This window comes from Neodiprion lecontei, chromosome 4, assembly GCF_021901455.1.
Source record: "Neodiprion lecontei isolate iyNeoLeco1 chromosome 4, iyNeoLeco1.1, whole genome shotgun sequence".
NCBI lineage: Eukaryota > Metazoa > Arthropoda > Insecta > Hymenoptera > Diprionidae > Neodiprion > Neodiprion lecontei.
Window position 1 is genome coordinate 18,922,183 of NC_060263.1, and position 14,687 is coordinate 18,936,869.

At 43.4% G+C, this 14,687-nt stretch overlaps 1 protein-coding gene across 2 annotated transcripts in view; it reads left to right on the forward strand.

The window, feature by feature from the left end:
• Nucleotides 1–14,687, forward strand: part of LOC124294122 — a 172,802-nt gene that overhangs the window by 101,484 nt on the left and 56,631 nt on the right. The window contains exons 1-2 of one of the 2 annotated variants that reach the window (XM_046738062.1): nucleotides 4,969–5,145; nucleotides 5,213–5,319. The exons of the other annotated variant lie outside the window; for it this stretch is intronic. Coding sequence (XP_046594018.1) covers nucleotides 5,312–5,319 — 8 coding nt within the window. The 5' untranslated portion in view covers nucleotides 4,969–5,145; nucleotides 5,213–5,311. Of the gene's footprint in view, nucleotides 1–4,968; nucleotides 5,146–5,212; nucleotides 5,320–14,687 lie in introns of those variants that run through there. 2 annotated transcript variants of the gene reach the window in all.

The following is a 14,687-nucleotide window of genomic DNA, read 5'->3' on the forward strand; positions in this document are numbered from 1 at the left end:
GCAGCTTGTCCCTTCATTTTGATCGAAAACATGAAGCTGCTACCTAATCGATTCGAATAGACTTTCCGGAATTCTACTGGTCGCTAAATGGTTACTGGAATCATTGGTTGAAATACCCCATTGACGTTTACTGACTCAAAAAAATATTTTCAGCATGTGAGCAATTAACTAGAGATTTGACTACTGATACTATTTTCTGAATAAGTGTGATTTTGTGTCGGGTTGCATCGATCGAGTTCTCGTTCGGACTTACCCGATGAGGTATACAAGCCTTGCGATATTGATTTGACTTCATAATATCGATTCATTGTCATTAGTAAACTGGTTGAAGGAAAGAAAAAGCTTAATAAGAGAGTAAAGAGGATTTGTTGTGAGGAAAAGTGAATAGTTGCGTTATTACAATATGTGGAAGCGGATAGGAGCGGAATAAACGGACGAAGGAGGAGCAGAAGCAGCTTTCGTAAGCTTTTAAAAATTAAATTCCTTGACACGGTAACGGGGAACGATGAATCCATCTGCATACAATGAATGGGCAACGACTCCCGTGTCATGTTTGAACTAAAGTCGCCTAACCGCTCTTTCGACGTCGCGGGTAGAATGAGATACAGAGAGAGAAGGAGCGAGAGAGTGGAGTGGAGTGACTCGACGGTATAACGCACCGGCTACTATGACTTCGCAGCGGGGGGCAAATTAAGTTGTGATTATCTGTCGATGTGATTTAACCGACACGGAGGAGCGGAGAGGCTGACGGGAAGCCGGATGAAAAAAAAAACGAATAAATGAAGAGAAAAATCGTCCGCACGGGACGCTGCCCTGCGCTGCCCTGCGCAAGAAGTCAACTCTTGCCAGGGAAAGCTTACGCGTCCTCCGCTGGGCAGAAACAAATAGCATTGTGCCCGGTGGAGCGGCATCGAGGGTTTGGTGGGACCCGGTGGTACCTGGTGTGGCATCTATCACCTGCTTATCATGATCATACCTGCACCGAGCTCAGTCTCTGGAGGGCCGCGGAGGCCTCTCACCTCTCGCTCTCCCCTTCCCAAGTTCCTCTCAGCCCGAAGTGAGACGTCCGCTTCTACTTTTTACTCCTTTATACCCGGCTCGCACTTCGCAGCTTCCCCTCGTGCTCTCCGCGCTTCCGGAGTTGCAGATCTTTCCATTTTGTACTCGAAAATCCATCGATTACCTGCTCTCCGAAAAGATATATTATAGGTACGGTAAGGTATCTCATGTTCACGTTTATTGTTTTTTTGACCGTAAGTGACGTAAAATGGGTTCATAATATGATAATTGATGAACAGATTCAAATACCGTTACAGTATTAACATGGCCGCCGTTGACGCACTTGCGATTTTATTATGATTGGAAGACCGTTTACCAGGGTTCGTCAGTTATAGAATAAGCATCACATCGAAGTACACGATGGTAAGAGTAGTTTGATTACCATTTACCCCATTGAAACAGAAGCTTTGGGCCGAAACATTTTCAATGAATAATCGTTTTCATCGGCATATTGTATTATCCGAAGTATATGTATAACGTTAGAGCCCAATGTCCGATTGGGAAAAAGTCCACCTTCTTCGATCTCTTTCTAATTGTCGATTAGATCGAATTATTCGATTTGTCGATCACCCGTCGGTCCGGGTCGAATCGATCGTTACTCGAGCTGTCAGGCGCCATCAGAGGGGCACGCGGAGTGGGACCCAATTAGCCCTGAAACACCGCCAAAGTAAAATCCTAAACTTATTAAGCGCGCAAGCTCTCGGTCCATTCGACACACCCGTAGGTATGCGCGCGGAGCGCGGGATGCTGGGATAAATTCTTGCCGAAATATCAATTCCTGTACATCTCGTTCGCCATTCACAAGGTGCGTCGTTATAAAATTGCTAAGCTGAGATATTCCAGCGGTTGGGCTTGTTAATACGTTGACTCGGCCTCGCCCTGCTGCAGTTTTCAGCACAGACACTTCGGGTCGGTGTTGAATCCGCGGCAGAAGGAGACACGACTTGAGGAACACGGGGAACTGCGAAGCGATGGGACGCGGCTCGAGTCAGTTCTGATAATCGCTCGATTGGCGTTTATGCGTCAGGAGGTAAAACAACCGATGTTTTATTTATGAACACAGATGAACCGTCCGCTGCAGCATCAAGTTAACGGGCAACGAATATTGTTTTATTAATCTAATCGTCGCATAAATATTCAGTGGCCTTTTCTCCTCTTCTCTGCCAGACGTACGGAACACTGCAGTCCGTATCCTCAATTTGTTGATTCCAGGATGATGGCTTGTGGATTTTCGAAAGCGTTCTCCAACGATCCGTGATAAGGATTCAGTCTGCTACCGCAGAATTCCAATCGTCCGAGATGGATGACATGAAATAGAACAGCTGGATTTGCGATGATCTATGTAATGGCATAACAAATGAGTATTTAGAAACACAGTCGTCTGGTTGAAGAGGTAATTGTTGCGAGTTCCATACAACAAGTGCAAAGGCAGACGCGTATCAGAGCCGTGGCCTCAGATCGGTCACCTGATAGAGCGGAGTTACCTCGCCTTGAACAAAACAAACCAGTGGGTCTTAAGTACACATTTAGATCGAGGAACCACAATGGCCGGTTAACTATAGTCTAAGTGGAGGGTAACCCGATGATTATGCTGTCAGGGTTAGTGGGTGGAGACAAGGATGATCATTCACCGGCTGACCAGCTTGCGCGTACGGACGTTGCGGCTGCCCACCGAGACACCATGGACGAGCTGCAGGGGTAGTTGGCTTGATATATAGTGCAAAGAAGGTGCTTTTCCTCTTGAGATTCTGAACGAGGTAACTACGTGGCCGCCAACAATAAACCTGGATGAAGCCTGCCTCCTTCGCGTGTGTGAGCCAGTCCAATGCACCACCAATGAACTCGCGTGTTTGTGCTGCGGCAGAAGCATGAAGCTAATTCATCAGTATTATCGTAGGCGGGTGTTGTTTTCCCTTTCCCTCCACCCGATACCCCGTATTCTCTTTAGGAGTACAAGGGTTCTCATTTCTCAGTTTATAATTCTTCCTCCTTCTATTTCTCCCTACCATTTTCTTCCACCGCCATCAGCTTCCAGCCTTCGATTCTGCGTTTAACGACACTTATTTCGTGAAGCTTGGATCAGAGTTACGGTCGTTCATCCAGCGATTTTACACCTTGAACTCAGGAGGCATTAACTTGCTGCATAGCTCCTGCACGACCGTCATCATTTTGGTTTAACCTACCCGCGTTTGGTCGCTGATTGATTTCACGATGATTACTTGTAACCAGAATTCATAGTCCGTTTTCACATGTTTACCAATACCTAGGCAACAATGCCTGGCAAAGGCTAAAGCTGATTGAGTACACAGTGGTCAGTATGCGTGCACAGTCCATGCGCGTGACAGGGAGCTATTATTTTTACCCGATGAAACAATTAGTCAGCGACGGTAAGCAGCTGTAATTAGAACCTGGGTTATTAGCATTCGGTTCCCCTCTCGTAACTCGGTATCTCCTTCTATCTATACATGTGTACCCACAATTGTGAGATATGGAAAATTGCTACCTGTAATTTTCAGCCCGTAGTGCTCGAGTCTCGCGACGATAATTCGATGCATCAGCGCATCTGCAGCAGGAGTCGCGAGGAAAGCGCTTCTTCAAAGTGCAGCACTCAAAACGGACCCCGTCTGTTATCTCGTTGGCGAATCGACATTCTTACGTATTTCTTCTCGGGCATATTTCCAAGCGGGACAAAAGAAGAAAGATAAAACTGCACCAACGTTTTTCCCTCCCTGTCAAACGTTTCCTGCAACGCTGTCTGGTGCATCGTTGCAGCCGTGGGTGTATGCGCGGGATTCGGCAAAGGCCGTCCCTCTCTTACTCTTACTGATCTTTCCTCTCTGGCACTCGCCACGTGATCGGCCGTAAAATAAATCCTATCGTTAAGGTTTATCTTGAATTATCACCGGCTCGAGCCAATCAATTTGCGGAAAGGATGAATACATTTAACGCGTTGGGGAGTTTCATTAAATTGTTACATTCAACTTTACCCTGCGACTTGCCATCAAGATCGGTGTTATACTGGGGAACCGCTCGCGCCAATGAAAACATAATTGGAAATGTTCTCTCACGTGTGATCCCTCTGAAACTCGCGTCTCAGGCTAACCCGTATCTTGTGATTCAGCGTGACACAAACAGTTGGAGAAAAATTTCTAAATCTTGAAGAAATAAGGTACGAATCCAACCAACTCTCGTGACTGCAAGTGATTGAACGATTTCCATTGAGTTCACACGACTTCAGCCTGTTTGCACAGACCTTCAAGCCAGTATATCAAGTCATCTCCTTCAAGAATAGTAAACTGCCTGCGGGGATCTTCGAAAGAAGTAGAAAAATTTCTTACGTGAAGTGAATCGTTGCGTGGTTACAGATCCGCTTCAACTGAGCATTACTTAATTACGTAGGCAAATATCAGTCGAACCTACGCGGTATCCTATAACGATTGTCGTTCTCGGTGTAGCTCGAGATTCACAGCCGAGCTTGAGGCTGTATATTCACAGGTTTTATTCAATTCTCTACGTACTCGGTGTAACGACGATAAGGACCAGAATTTTTAAGAGTGTTTGCTAGCTGGAAGTAACGTCGGACGGTAAGTCGTCTGCCATAAATCACGGGCCAGTGAGGAAGGAATCGATTCACGAAACTGCAGAACTCCGATCGCCCGATCGAAAATGAAAAGAGTTATTCGCTCTCGATTTCGACACCCGTTGCATGGAATACCAATGGGAGGCGGTGCCGTGGTTGGCACAGCAATTCAGAGAGTCCCTGACCGAAGATAATTATCACTAACCATCAGCTATTTGCGAGAAATGGCTGATAATTGCTACGCTGTTCCGTTCCGTTCGGACTCCTGGAGGAGGATGGAACACTCGCGGCCCAAGGCGCACACCTAGAGTGCCCACTCGATTCTCATCTATGACGGGAATCGCGGCCCCGGAGTATGAAGCGAGAAGCTGCCCGCGACTTCTACAACTCTGTTCTCCTCAGGCTCATTCCGTTGCCGAGTCAGCCGAGAACGTAGCCTGGCTGCATTATTCCTCGCTGGCCTAAGTTGGTTAATTGACCGTGCATCACTTAGTATTTCTCTCTCGGTAACATCTAAAGAAGATCTGGTTAGAGGACGATTATTTCTATTGTTAACTAAAACGCTGACAACAGTCTGTTCCAGTTCAGCATTTCATAACGAGGAAGAGTCTTCGTCTATTGCTAGACCGCATAGAGATTTTCTCCAGCCAAGCATCATATTCCCGGTACATAATGTTCAGGTATGTGAAGTGTTGATGTAAATAGTAATAGGCGTCTGTATTCACTTAGCTCAAACCATCCTGTACGATGTTATCAACCCGTTTCATCCCTGCGTTCATGCGGCAGATATTGATTTTTATGGGTTTAAGGTGTGTATTATCGCGTGTATTTACGTGTTGTCTAACCACCCACCTTTGGCGTTGAGTCTAGTAGGTGCAGATCACTGGGGGTGAGACATGGGAGGATAACAGACTTACCAAGACTACCGGAGAGTGAGCAAATTGAGGGAGAAAGAGGGGTGAGGTGTAATCAGTTTAATGAATGCTCACCGACCGTAATTACGGGATACCTTCTACCATGAAGTACACCTCGGTACAGCTACAAGTGCACACCAACCGGCCAGATATGCATAAGGAAAAGTGTCCGTGTCGGTTAAAGGCCAAAGTATCAACCATGGATTTCCAGATGCTGGAGATAATATGCACGCCTGTTTTGCCTTTTCAATACTAACAAAAGTTGGAAAAACAGTAGAAACTCCATCGTCAAAAGTTAGCTAAAGAAGCATAGTCGTTATGGTCAGTGATCAATGTTACTCGAAAATGACAAATTCTTTCGTATATCTGCGACTTCCGTTTGTTTATTATTATTCTTCGTCTTTCGTTAGTATGAAGGAACAAGTGACCTTCTAATCCAATGTACATTCATCTCGTGAATGGTCGAAGTTATATATACACAGTGAGGTGCATTGATGGATTCGGCTTACTGATTGGGTTTGCGTGGGTTCCATTGGGTGCTCAATCACACGGTGAATTTCACGGGTCAATTGAGTGGAGAGCGCGTTCTTGCGGAACGGCTGGTTCCTTTCGGACGATCGATCCATTGGAGAGTTTTATTGCATACGGTCTGCCCGGTGCAGTTGGCACGTATAAATGTCGCGCATGGCGGAGTGTCTCAGTCAGACGCGAGACTGACAGACCCGAAGACCATGGCTCGAGGTAATCGTGGCCTCGCCTCTAGGGGCCTTCTGTTTCTCGGTCGGAGCTCGGGATGACCATGTCGAGTACCTTTTTTCCCGGCTAACCATTGACATCCTATTCGAGTAGATACAGGAGGGACTGATGGTTAGTTTCCACGGTCGGATACGGCGAGGTCTAATAACTAGGAATCATATTCTGGAAGTTGAGGATTTCTGCGATTCCGGAATGGATCTCTTCGTGTTTAATGCCCTCCTGGCATGCGAACCTATCATAATACCGTCATAACCTGGGCCAACCTTGGCTCTGGTTAACAGCTCTAACTACATGTTTGCACAGAGAATCATCGCCGCAGCCGCGTCTCGGACTGCAAACGGTTTGTTTGAATTTGCATTTCTACAAGTTCAAATTAAAGGTGCGGATGCATGGTGGGACCCATCTTTTGATCTTGAAGAACATGTAATACATGGTCTCGGAATGTGCAAGAGAGGTATTTGTAGTCTAAGATCGACATTCGCAAGACCGTTACATCACATATCAGGTACCACGTTGAACTCACGAATGACGACATTATTCACAATGTCGACAACAGTGTGCCAAAGGATACTGTTAAAATTTCCTCCAACAAGTGGAAAAGGTAGTTCATAATCAGAAATATATCCATCTTTCAATTCAACCAAAACATTAATCCGTGGATTCGTTCTGCGGCTACGCCGCCGTGGTTTCCCTCACACCCTGACCAGGCGGTCAGACTCCTAGGTGGTGAGGGTAGAGCGAGGATCGTTGAGTGCGGACACGGCGAACGGGGACATTATTGTAAACAAAATGGTACCACTATTTCATTGGTAACCCGATACCGTCGTGTATAACCCACACAGACCGTGGTCGCGTCACCTCGGCATAAAACCCGGATCGTGGTTACACCATTATTTCTTTCACGTACCGACGACGCATTCGTACAATTATTGTCCCCGTTACAATACACACCACATTTCTCGGTTCTAATACCGATCAAAGTTGTTTCCCGACCACGTCATCTCCTCCAATGACGCCTGTTTCACTGCAGTGATCTGAGCCCTTTTACAGATGTCGTGATTTTTTTTTTTTTTCGAACTGTGAAAAGAAGAACTCCGCCTTTTGCCACGTAACTTCGACTTTTTTACACAGAAGGTAATTTCACCCTCGGCAGTCAGGGTCTGAATGCAATCTTTCCTCCGATTCCATACAATCCCCTTTTATCGAGCACCATAAACCCGAGTTGCACCGCATTCAGCAAATCATTCCCAGTGCAGTTCCGCATGGTTTATTGTTCAGCAATTTCGATCGGTGCGATTCATACGCTGCAAAAGATTCTAGGTAAAAGTAAACATATCCTAACAAATAAATAGTTCCGACAAAATTCATGACAACTTGGCGCACAAATTACGGGACATCTTCAGTAAGTTACGTATTCTACTAAGTATATTCTGTTCGAGCTAAATAGTTATTTATACAATTTCAGCTATTGCGTCTGTGACATGACTACCAATGAGCAAGGAATCATTGAATAAAGTAAATATTTGTATGATACCGCAGTGATTTCGTAATTCCATTTGATTTTATGGTGCCTGGAGTATGGAACGATTAGCAACGTCGTTAACGGTGTTAGTTAGTATATCGCATTATTACCATCAATGGCGATTATACTTCCCATAATTTGTCCGTGGCAAAATTGGATATACAATTCGGATTGGGTGGAAGAGGAGGGAGTTGGGTTAACATAAGTCAAGCGGGTTGATCGAGGCGAAGTTAGTCGTTGTCCGATTTAAATAACACGGTGAGGACAGGACCTTTATACCAGGCGAGTGTTTTCCCCCCGTATAAATCTGTACCCTGACCGAAGGAGAGTCGGGACCACCATAACCGAGCACTTGGCGATAGTCGTAAACACTAAATTCATCGTGTATAGCTATCAAGAGTGGAGAGTTGGCACTGTGCCTGAGGAGATCGAGCCTTTCATCGGTAATTAGGATCAAAGCCTGGACGAAATTTCACCCTATGCAGTCGCCTATTCCTAATGCCTCGTTATCTGTGATCCTCATCCTCATCCAGTCGAACCAATCGAACAATCCGAACATTTGTTAGACACTTTACCGGCCGAGGAGCTGGTGCTTTTCATTTGAATAGTAACCGCCCGATTTAACCGCTGTTTTACACGCCTTGTTCCTGGAACGAAGAGGCTGGTCCTGCCATGAGGGCATCCCGACATCCCCGCAGGTTGTGTGCCCAGAGTTTGGGCCGGCTGCCATAAGGCCCGATTCCGTCTGTCAGGCCCAATTTGTTTCCTGCCCTCTTGAACGAACACAACGCACCCCGATGTCGTTCGCCACAGTTTATGGCCGTCATTACCGCGACGGATTAAACGCTCCTCTCAAATTTTCCACTATTCGTGACCACACGATTATCCCTCGACTGGCATTCCCTTCTCGGGAATCTCAGAATCTGATAAACACGAAGGACTCGAGCTTCTTCACATGTCACATGTTGAAAGTACCGCTTTGTCTAGGCATTTTTATCGAAGCATGACCTGCACTCGCAGTGAAGAAGTAAATTCTGATCGGTTCGTTATGCAACACGTATTATCCAGTCAAGGGCGATTAACCTTAGCATTCTTTGATGCTGGGAAATTGACAAAGATTGGAGAAGTTGCACACGGGCTTATACTGACGCTGGATTTCACAGTCCTTCATAGGATTCAATATTTCCAGCAGACCGAAGAGGGTATTTAGTGCTTTTGAATCGAACGTTTTATCTCTAACCTAAAACGATTATGTACCTAGCATAGTTAGAACTAGGCTATCAATTAATAATACAAAAATCGGTGTAAAGTACACTGAAAATTTACTTCATGTCGTGACCGTTCTCATTCTTGTTACTCTCTTACACTCAATGGAGGTGCGGCGGAGGATCGGATATGGCGAACAGTTAGCGTATCGTGTTATATGGGCTATTCGACTTCGGGTCGCAAGACTGTGTGTGGATTGTGTGTAGAGCGAACACAAACTGGGGGGGTAATTTGCAACACCGGCAATTTACATAATTAGCAGTTCTGAACCCGCGGCCCCTTGTGTGTCTCTCCCTTGTGCGCCGAGGCCTTCCTTCACTATCTCTTTCTCTCTCTCTCTCTCCCTCTCTTTCTTTCACACTCCTCGCTCCAACTCCTCCGTCTCATTTACGTTCTCTCTTCTCCATTGGCGTAATTTTTGGCGAGAATAAGGTACGGGTTTCATACGCTCTCTCATACCACGACTTTGCCGCTTTCACGCGAACGAGACAAATTTTGTACCTACCGAATTCAATGCGCGTGCGTTACATAAATGTACAATATTAGTATCAAAATCCTGAAATCGTGATAACAATGTTGATCAAATGGGAAAAATTTTCGTTAAAGAGGTTGAAAAGTACTTTGAGAAATTAATCACGTTTATCAGAGAGAAAAAGAAATGCTAATTCGAATGAAAAGAATTCATGATTTAGTGGAAAATAGGAGGGAGAAACAATAGAATGAAGGAAGAATCCCTGCTGACACGCCATTGTACGCCTTCCTGCCGTGGAAACGAGCAGGCATTGTGAGATTCCTTACCAGTGGCGTATTAAAGATATTTCGGGGGCTTCCCCGTCGCCATTTGAATTGTAAAAATTGATTATTTTCAGGTGGCAGCACTCTGCCGCATGTACATGTACGTATCCTACGCAGGCGTGTAATGTCTATCTATCTATCTGACGAATCACTGCCGCGTATGCATTACACATGTAATCAGACACGATCTATGATGTAATAATTAATTATTTCTGCGCGTAGGCGTGTGCGCGTTTATATGTACATGTGTACATACGTATAACTACGGTCATAAATTCTTACACATTAATAACTTTTATCGCATCGCACGTCGCTCGAAATTAACGCATTCATTATACGTATAAGCTCGCGGTATTAAACTGTTAGAAACTAATCCGAAATGATTAAAAAATTACGCGGCATAACGGGAAATATTCTTTTCCTTCTTCTTATTCCTACATTACATTATATTTTACTCCGGGTGTACAGTCTGGATTGAAAATATTGTACGAAATATTGTAAAACAAAGGTTCCAAAGCTTCAGCGAGTTAAAGCGATCGAATGGAGGGATTTCATCCAAAACATTTATCTAAAGCATTGGGATAAAAAAAAAATTCGAAACCACAGAATTTGAAAGTGAAATATATTACTGTGCCTCAGTTTTAGCGAAAAAAACGCAAAACTTGTTAAATTTAAAATTATACCGGATAAAAAATCCACCACGTTCTGCACAAACTTAATTTGGGGACTATTTGCAATACCTTGCAACGCGTGCCCGAAACGTAAGCATAACTTTAATTTCGTATCGTATTTAGCAGTTCCATAAGAGGCTGAACGATGATCGTGTAATTAGCGAATATACAATCCTAGAATAATAATTACTTCCTTGAAGAATTTATAAGTGCAGAACAGATCAACGCGAGTCTCTGCAAGGCAAACTGCAGGTTACGTCAAACCGCGCTTGGCGATCCGCCCAATCGACGAAGAACAATGAAATATTATTTATTAATGATCATTTAATTGTCCAAACGATTAGTCGCTGCTTACGTCTCCGGCAACCCTTTGACGTCACGTCGTATCGACAGTGTTTCATTACGCGTATGTTATACCTGTACATGTAAAACGCGGTAGATCGCCTTACACTGTTCGCACGTATAACGCGTGATATGCGAATTGTGCAAATTAACCAACTTGCCGGTAAGCTGTACTATCATATGTTCGCGGTCTATAATTACACCGTTTTCTAGCACATTACATATTATATCATGCGTTTAGATTTTTTAGTTTTTTTGTTCTTTTTTTTTTTTTTTTTTTTACTATCAGCCTTCTGCATTTTAATCCCTCTGCAAAGAAATCAAATTGTATTCGCGAATTTGTAATTATAACTACGGGACATGGTGTTTGTATATAGACGAGGTATAAGTTTTGCATATTGTAATATACTCGGGGATTATTGAGAAAATAAAATGTAGACTTGTTTGAATTAATATGTAACAGTCTATAATCATTGCCTTCTGAATTTACCAAAGCAGCTATACGATACCACGGTGACTGTCGTATGTGAATACTGGGACAATCTCTTGAAACTTGAAAATCAACCGCGCATGCGCGAGTTTTATCGGCTGTTCGTGCAGGCTGGCCATCCCGAGTTTCAGCTGTCAAACTGATTCTGGTGGTGATGTAGTTGATACGAATTTTCGAGGTTAGAATCTGAAATAATTGAGGCAGTGACTCGGAAAGGTTTGGAAAGCATTCGTTATAGGGTCGGAAAATCGATTCTTCAAAGAACGGTCGGAATTTAACGCTTATGCTCTTTGAAAATTCAAACGTACACATTTTGCGTACGTTGGCTCACCTGCGTCGTAGACAAGAATATCGCCGCGGGAAGATTTCGCCGACCAATGAGATTGAATTATGTGGCGCATGCGCGGTTGATTTTCAAGTTCCAAGCGATTGTTCCGGTATATTATACAAAGCAAATTTCATAACCTCAAAAATTTTGAAGTCACGTGTGTGATCGTTGGTCGCCCTGGTAAACAGCCGCTCTTCGATTATAACGCGTGCGCATTAAATTTTAGCAGACGACGCTCCATTTGGTCTTTAGCGATTGACTCTGTGTAAATTGTCTAACTAGATAGCGAGACGAACGAAAAATATACGGTTAGTAAACGAAAATGGGAAAATACGCAGGAAATTGCGATAATATGCGTATGCAGAAGTTTACCGATATTTTTCAGAGGCGCCGTGCGTTTACGGATGATTAAATGGGGAAACCTAATGTAAACAGTGAATGCTTAATGAAGCTGAGTGCAATTCAGGGTATGTATGTACGTATACATGCGTGGGGGTTTCAAAAATTAAAAAGCTCTTAAACGAGTTTTACGCGCCCTCAATTACCAACGTAGCTGCGTGGTTAAACCGGAGCGAGCTGCGCAAATACGTTTCAACCTGCTGCATCGTCAGTCGAGGCGACGAGTTATATAATTTGCCGAGGTGCATTTTTCTCCACGGTCGTAAAGAGGAGGAACAAAGTAAGGTGAAAAAACGGTAAGGAGTACAGAAGAAAAAAAAAAAAAAAGAAAAGAAAAGAAAAGAAAAGTGTATCGTTGAGAAAAAGGAGAAAAATTCGCATTCTTTTACGGCCCTCGAGTCAGGCTGCATGGCCATCTCTGCAATTCAGCTGTTCAACACTCTTTAAGGCTAAAATACTCGCCTGCAATCAGTTACCACCAAATTACCAATGCGCGGCTGTATCGCTGAAGCAGCATCGCCTTATTATAAGAACGATGGCAGCTATACTCGTAAGCTGGCACGAGAAGTGCTCAAGGTAAATATAATCTCCGAGGATTTAACGACGACGCGTTTGCTGTAAATAAGGGGAAGAGAGATTTTCACCGTAATATTATACCTCGCAAACAAATTTCCCAAGTTAAAATCATTCTGCATATTTCCCCGCAATGATCATTCCCATAATGGATCGGTGAGGGAAGGATCGATACTTTTTCGCTTGTTTTTATACACCATAGCTAATCGTTGTTGATTTGCTTGGTAAAAATTCTAATATTGCAAGAATAAAGATTACTCTAAAATTGTTAAACAGATCCTAGATATCGACTTTCGTCTTAAATCACGACAAAATGGTTGAAATGAATGGTTCGGTGGATTCGTTTGATTTTATTCCACAAATGTTGATTCACCGATTATCGCCGATCGATAAATTTCAATCAGAAATTTTCCATCAACCAGTGATTTGATTTCTAAACCAATACCAACAACATTCTGCTCTGTCAATGTGTCGCAGAAACTTGCAGGAATAATCGCGAATCCCTTGAGGACTGCTATGAAAAACCGGATGTAAAAAAGAACTAGGCGATCTAATGCATCCCGCAGTTCGCTAAGTGAGTATAAGTGCTCTACTCTTGAATTGGCTGCACCCTTACGTAATACCTCAATCATTGGTACGAAAATTCCTCGGCACATCCTGCAATGCGATCAAGTCTGTGCAATTTAATATGAAACCTGCAGTGTCTGAAAAAAAGGATGCAAAACAAGTTGCAATCGAGTCGGTTTTTCCTCCAAGTTCCTCGATTCGCTCCCGGCGTTAGCGATTTAAGTGCAAAACATCTCGCGCATTAGGCAATGCAATGTTGCAATACACTTGCAACGCAGCAGGAAGTGCAGCAGCGCACTTTTCGAAGATGGCTGCAGCTCCAGCTCGACATGATGATCAGAGTGCCTGAAGGTGCCTCCTGCATTTTCATGTGTAACCCTGGACTTGACTGTAATGTAACACGTCGTGCGGTGCAGCTGTTTGCAAATTTTATTCAACTTTGATAAAAATCGAATCACATGTCCGCATATCGAAAGGTTCTGAGGGAAGGGAAGAAGGATAAGAATCAAATTGATAATCAAAATAAAATAAAATGAAAAATTGAGTATACATGTTCGCATCATTATGTATGAAAATTATCGCAAACTGTTGCAATTTTGCCGTATAACAACTACAAAAACAACAACAACAACAACGGTAAGAAGTAAAAAAAAATAATAATAATAATAACAGCAACGTCGCGTAGATGGGCATAGCGAGTGTAAAGCGGTATGCCTTCCGGCAGCCGGAAAGTCAGTTAAGCAATTAGGGGAAAGAACTTGTAAAGAGTATTTGAAAGTGGTAATTACGCAGGTTGGTTGCAGCTATTATAAAGTAATTACCCGTACACGGGTTTGCGGTATGTATAATATGTGATAGCCGGCTGGCAACGCGATACCGATGAACACAAAGTTAACGATGCTGCATATCGTCTATTTTATAGGTTTTGCAAAATAACAATGGTGAAATAAAAATTTTGATCTAGAAGAAAAACAACTTGAATATACGATGAGAAGAGGAGAACAGTAAAAAATAAGCGAACAACCGTCACACGTATCCTGCATTATTACACATTATGCAAAAACTTGAAGAAAGAATATAAAAAGCGGTGTACAATATATTTTATATTTTATATTGATGTTTGTATTTTTTTGCACTTGCTTCTTTTTTCTGCAGCTGAGGTGTGATGGAATGATATTAGGTAAAATAAAATAATGAATGAGAGAAGAGGCACCTGATGGAGGTGAAACGAAAGAAAAAATAGAGTAGAAATGTATACCTGAAAGTATCCTGAGCATGATGTAACTTGATATCGTGCTAAGAAAAAAGAATGAGGAAAAAAAAATTACTCTATGGAGAAAACGGACACCAGCGATTAGAGACTCGTCTTCAATCTTGTCGTCTTCAGTCCGCGTTAACGTAGAAATAAATGAAAGAAGAAGATTC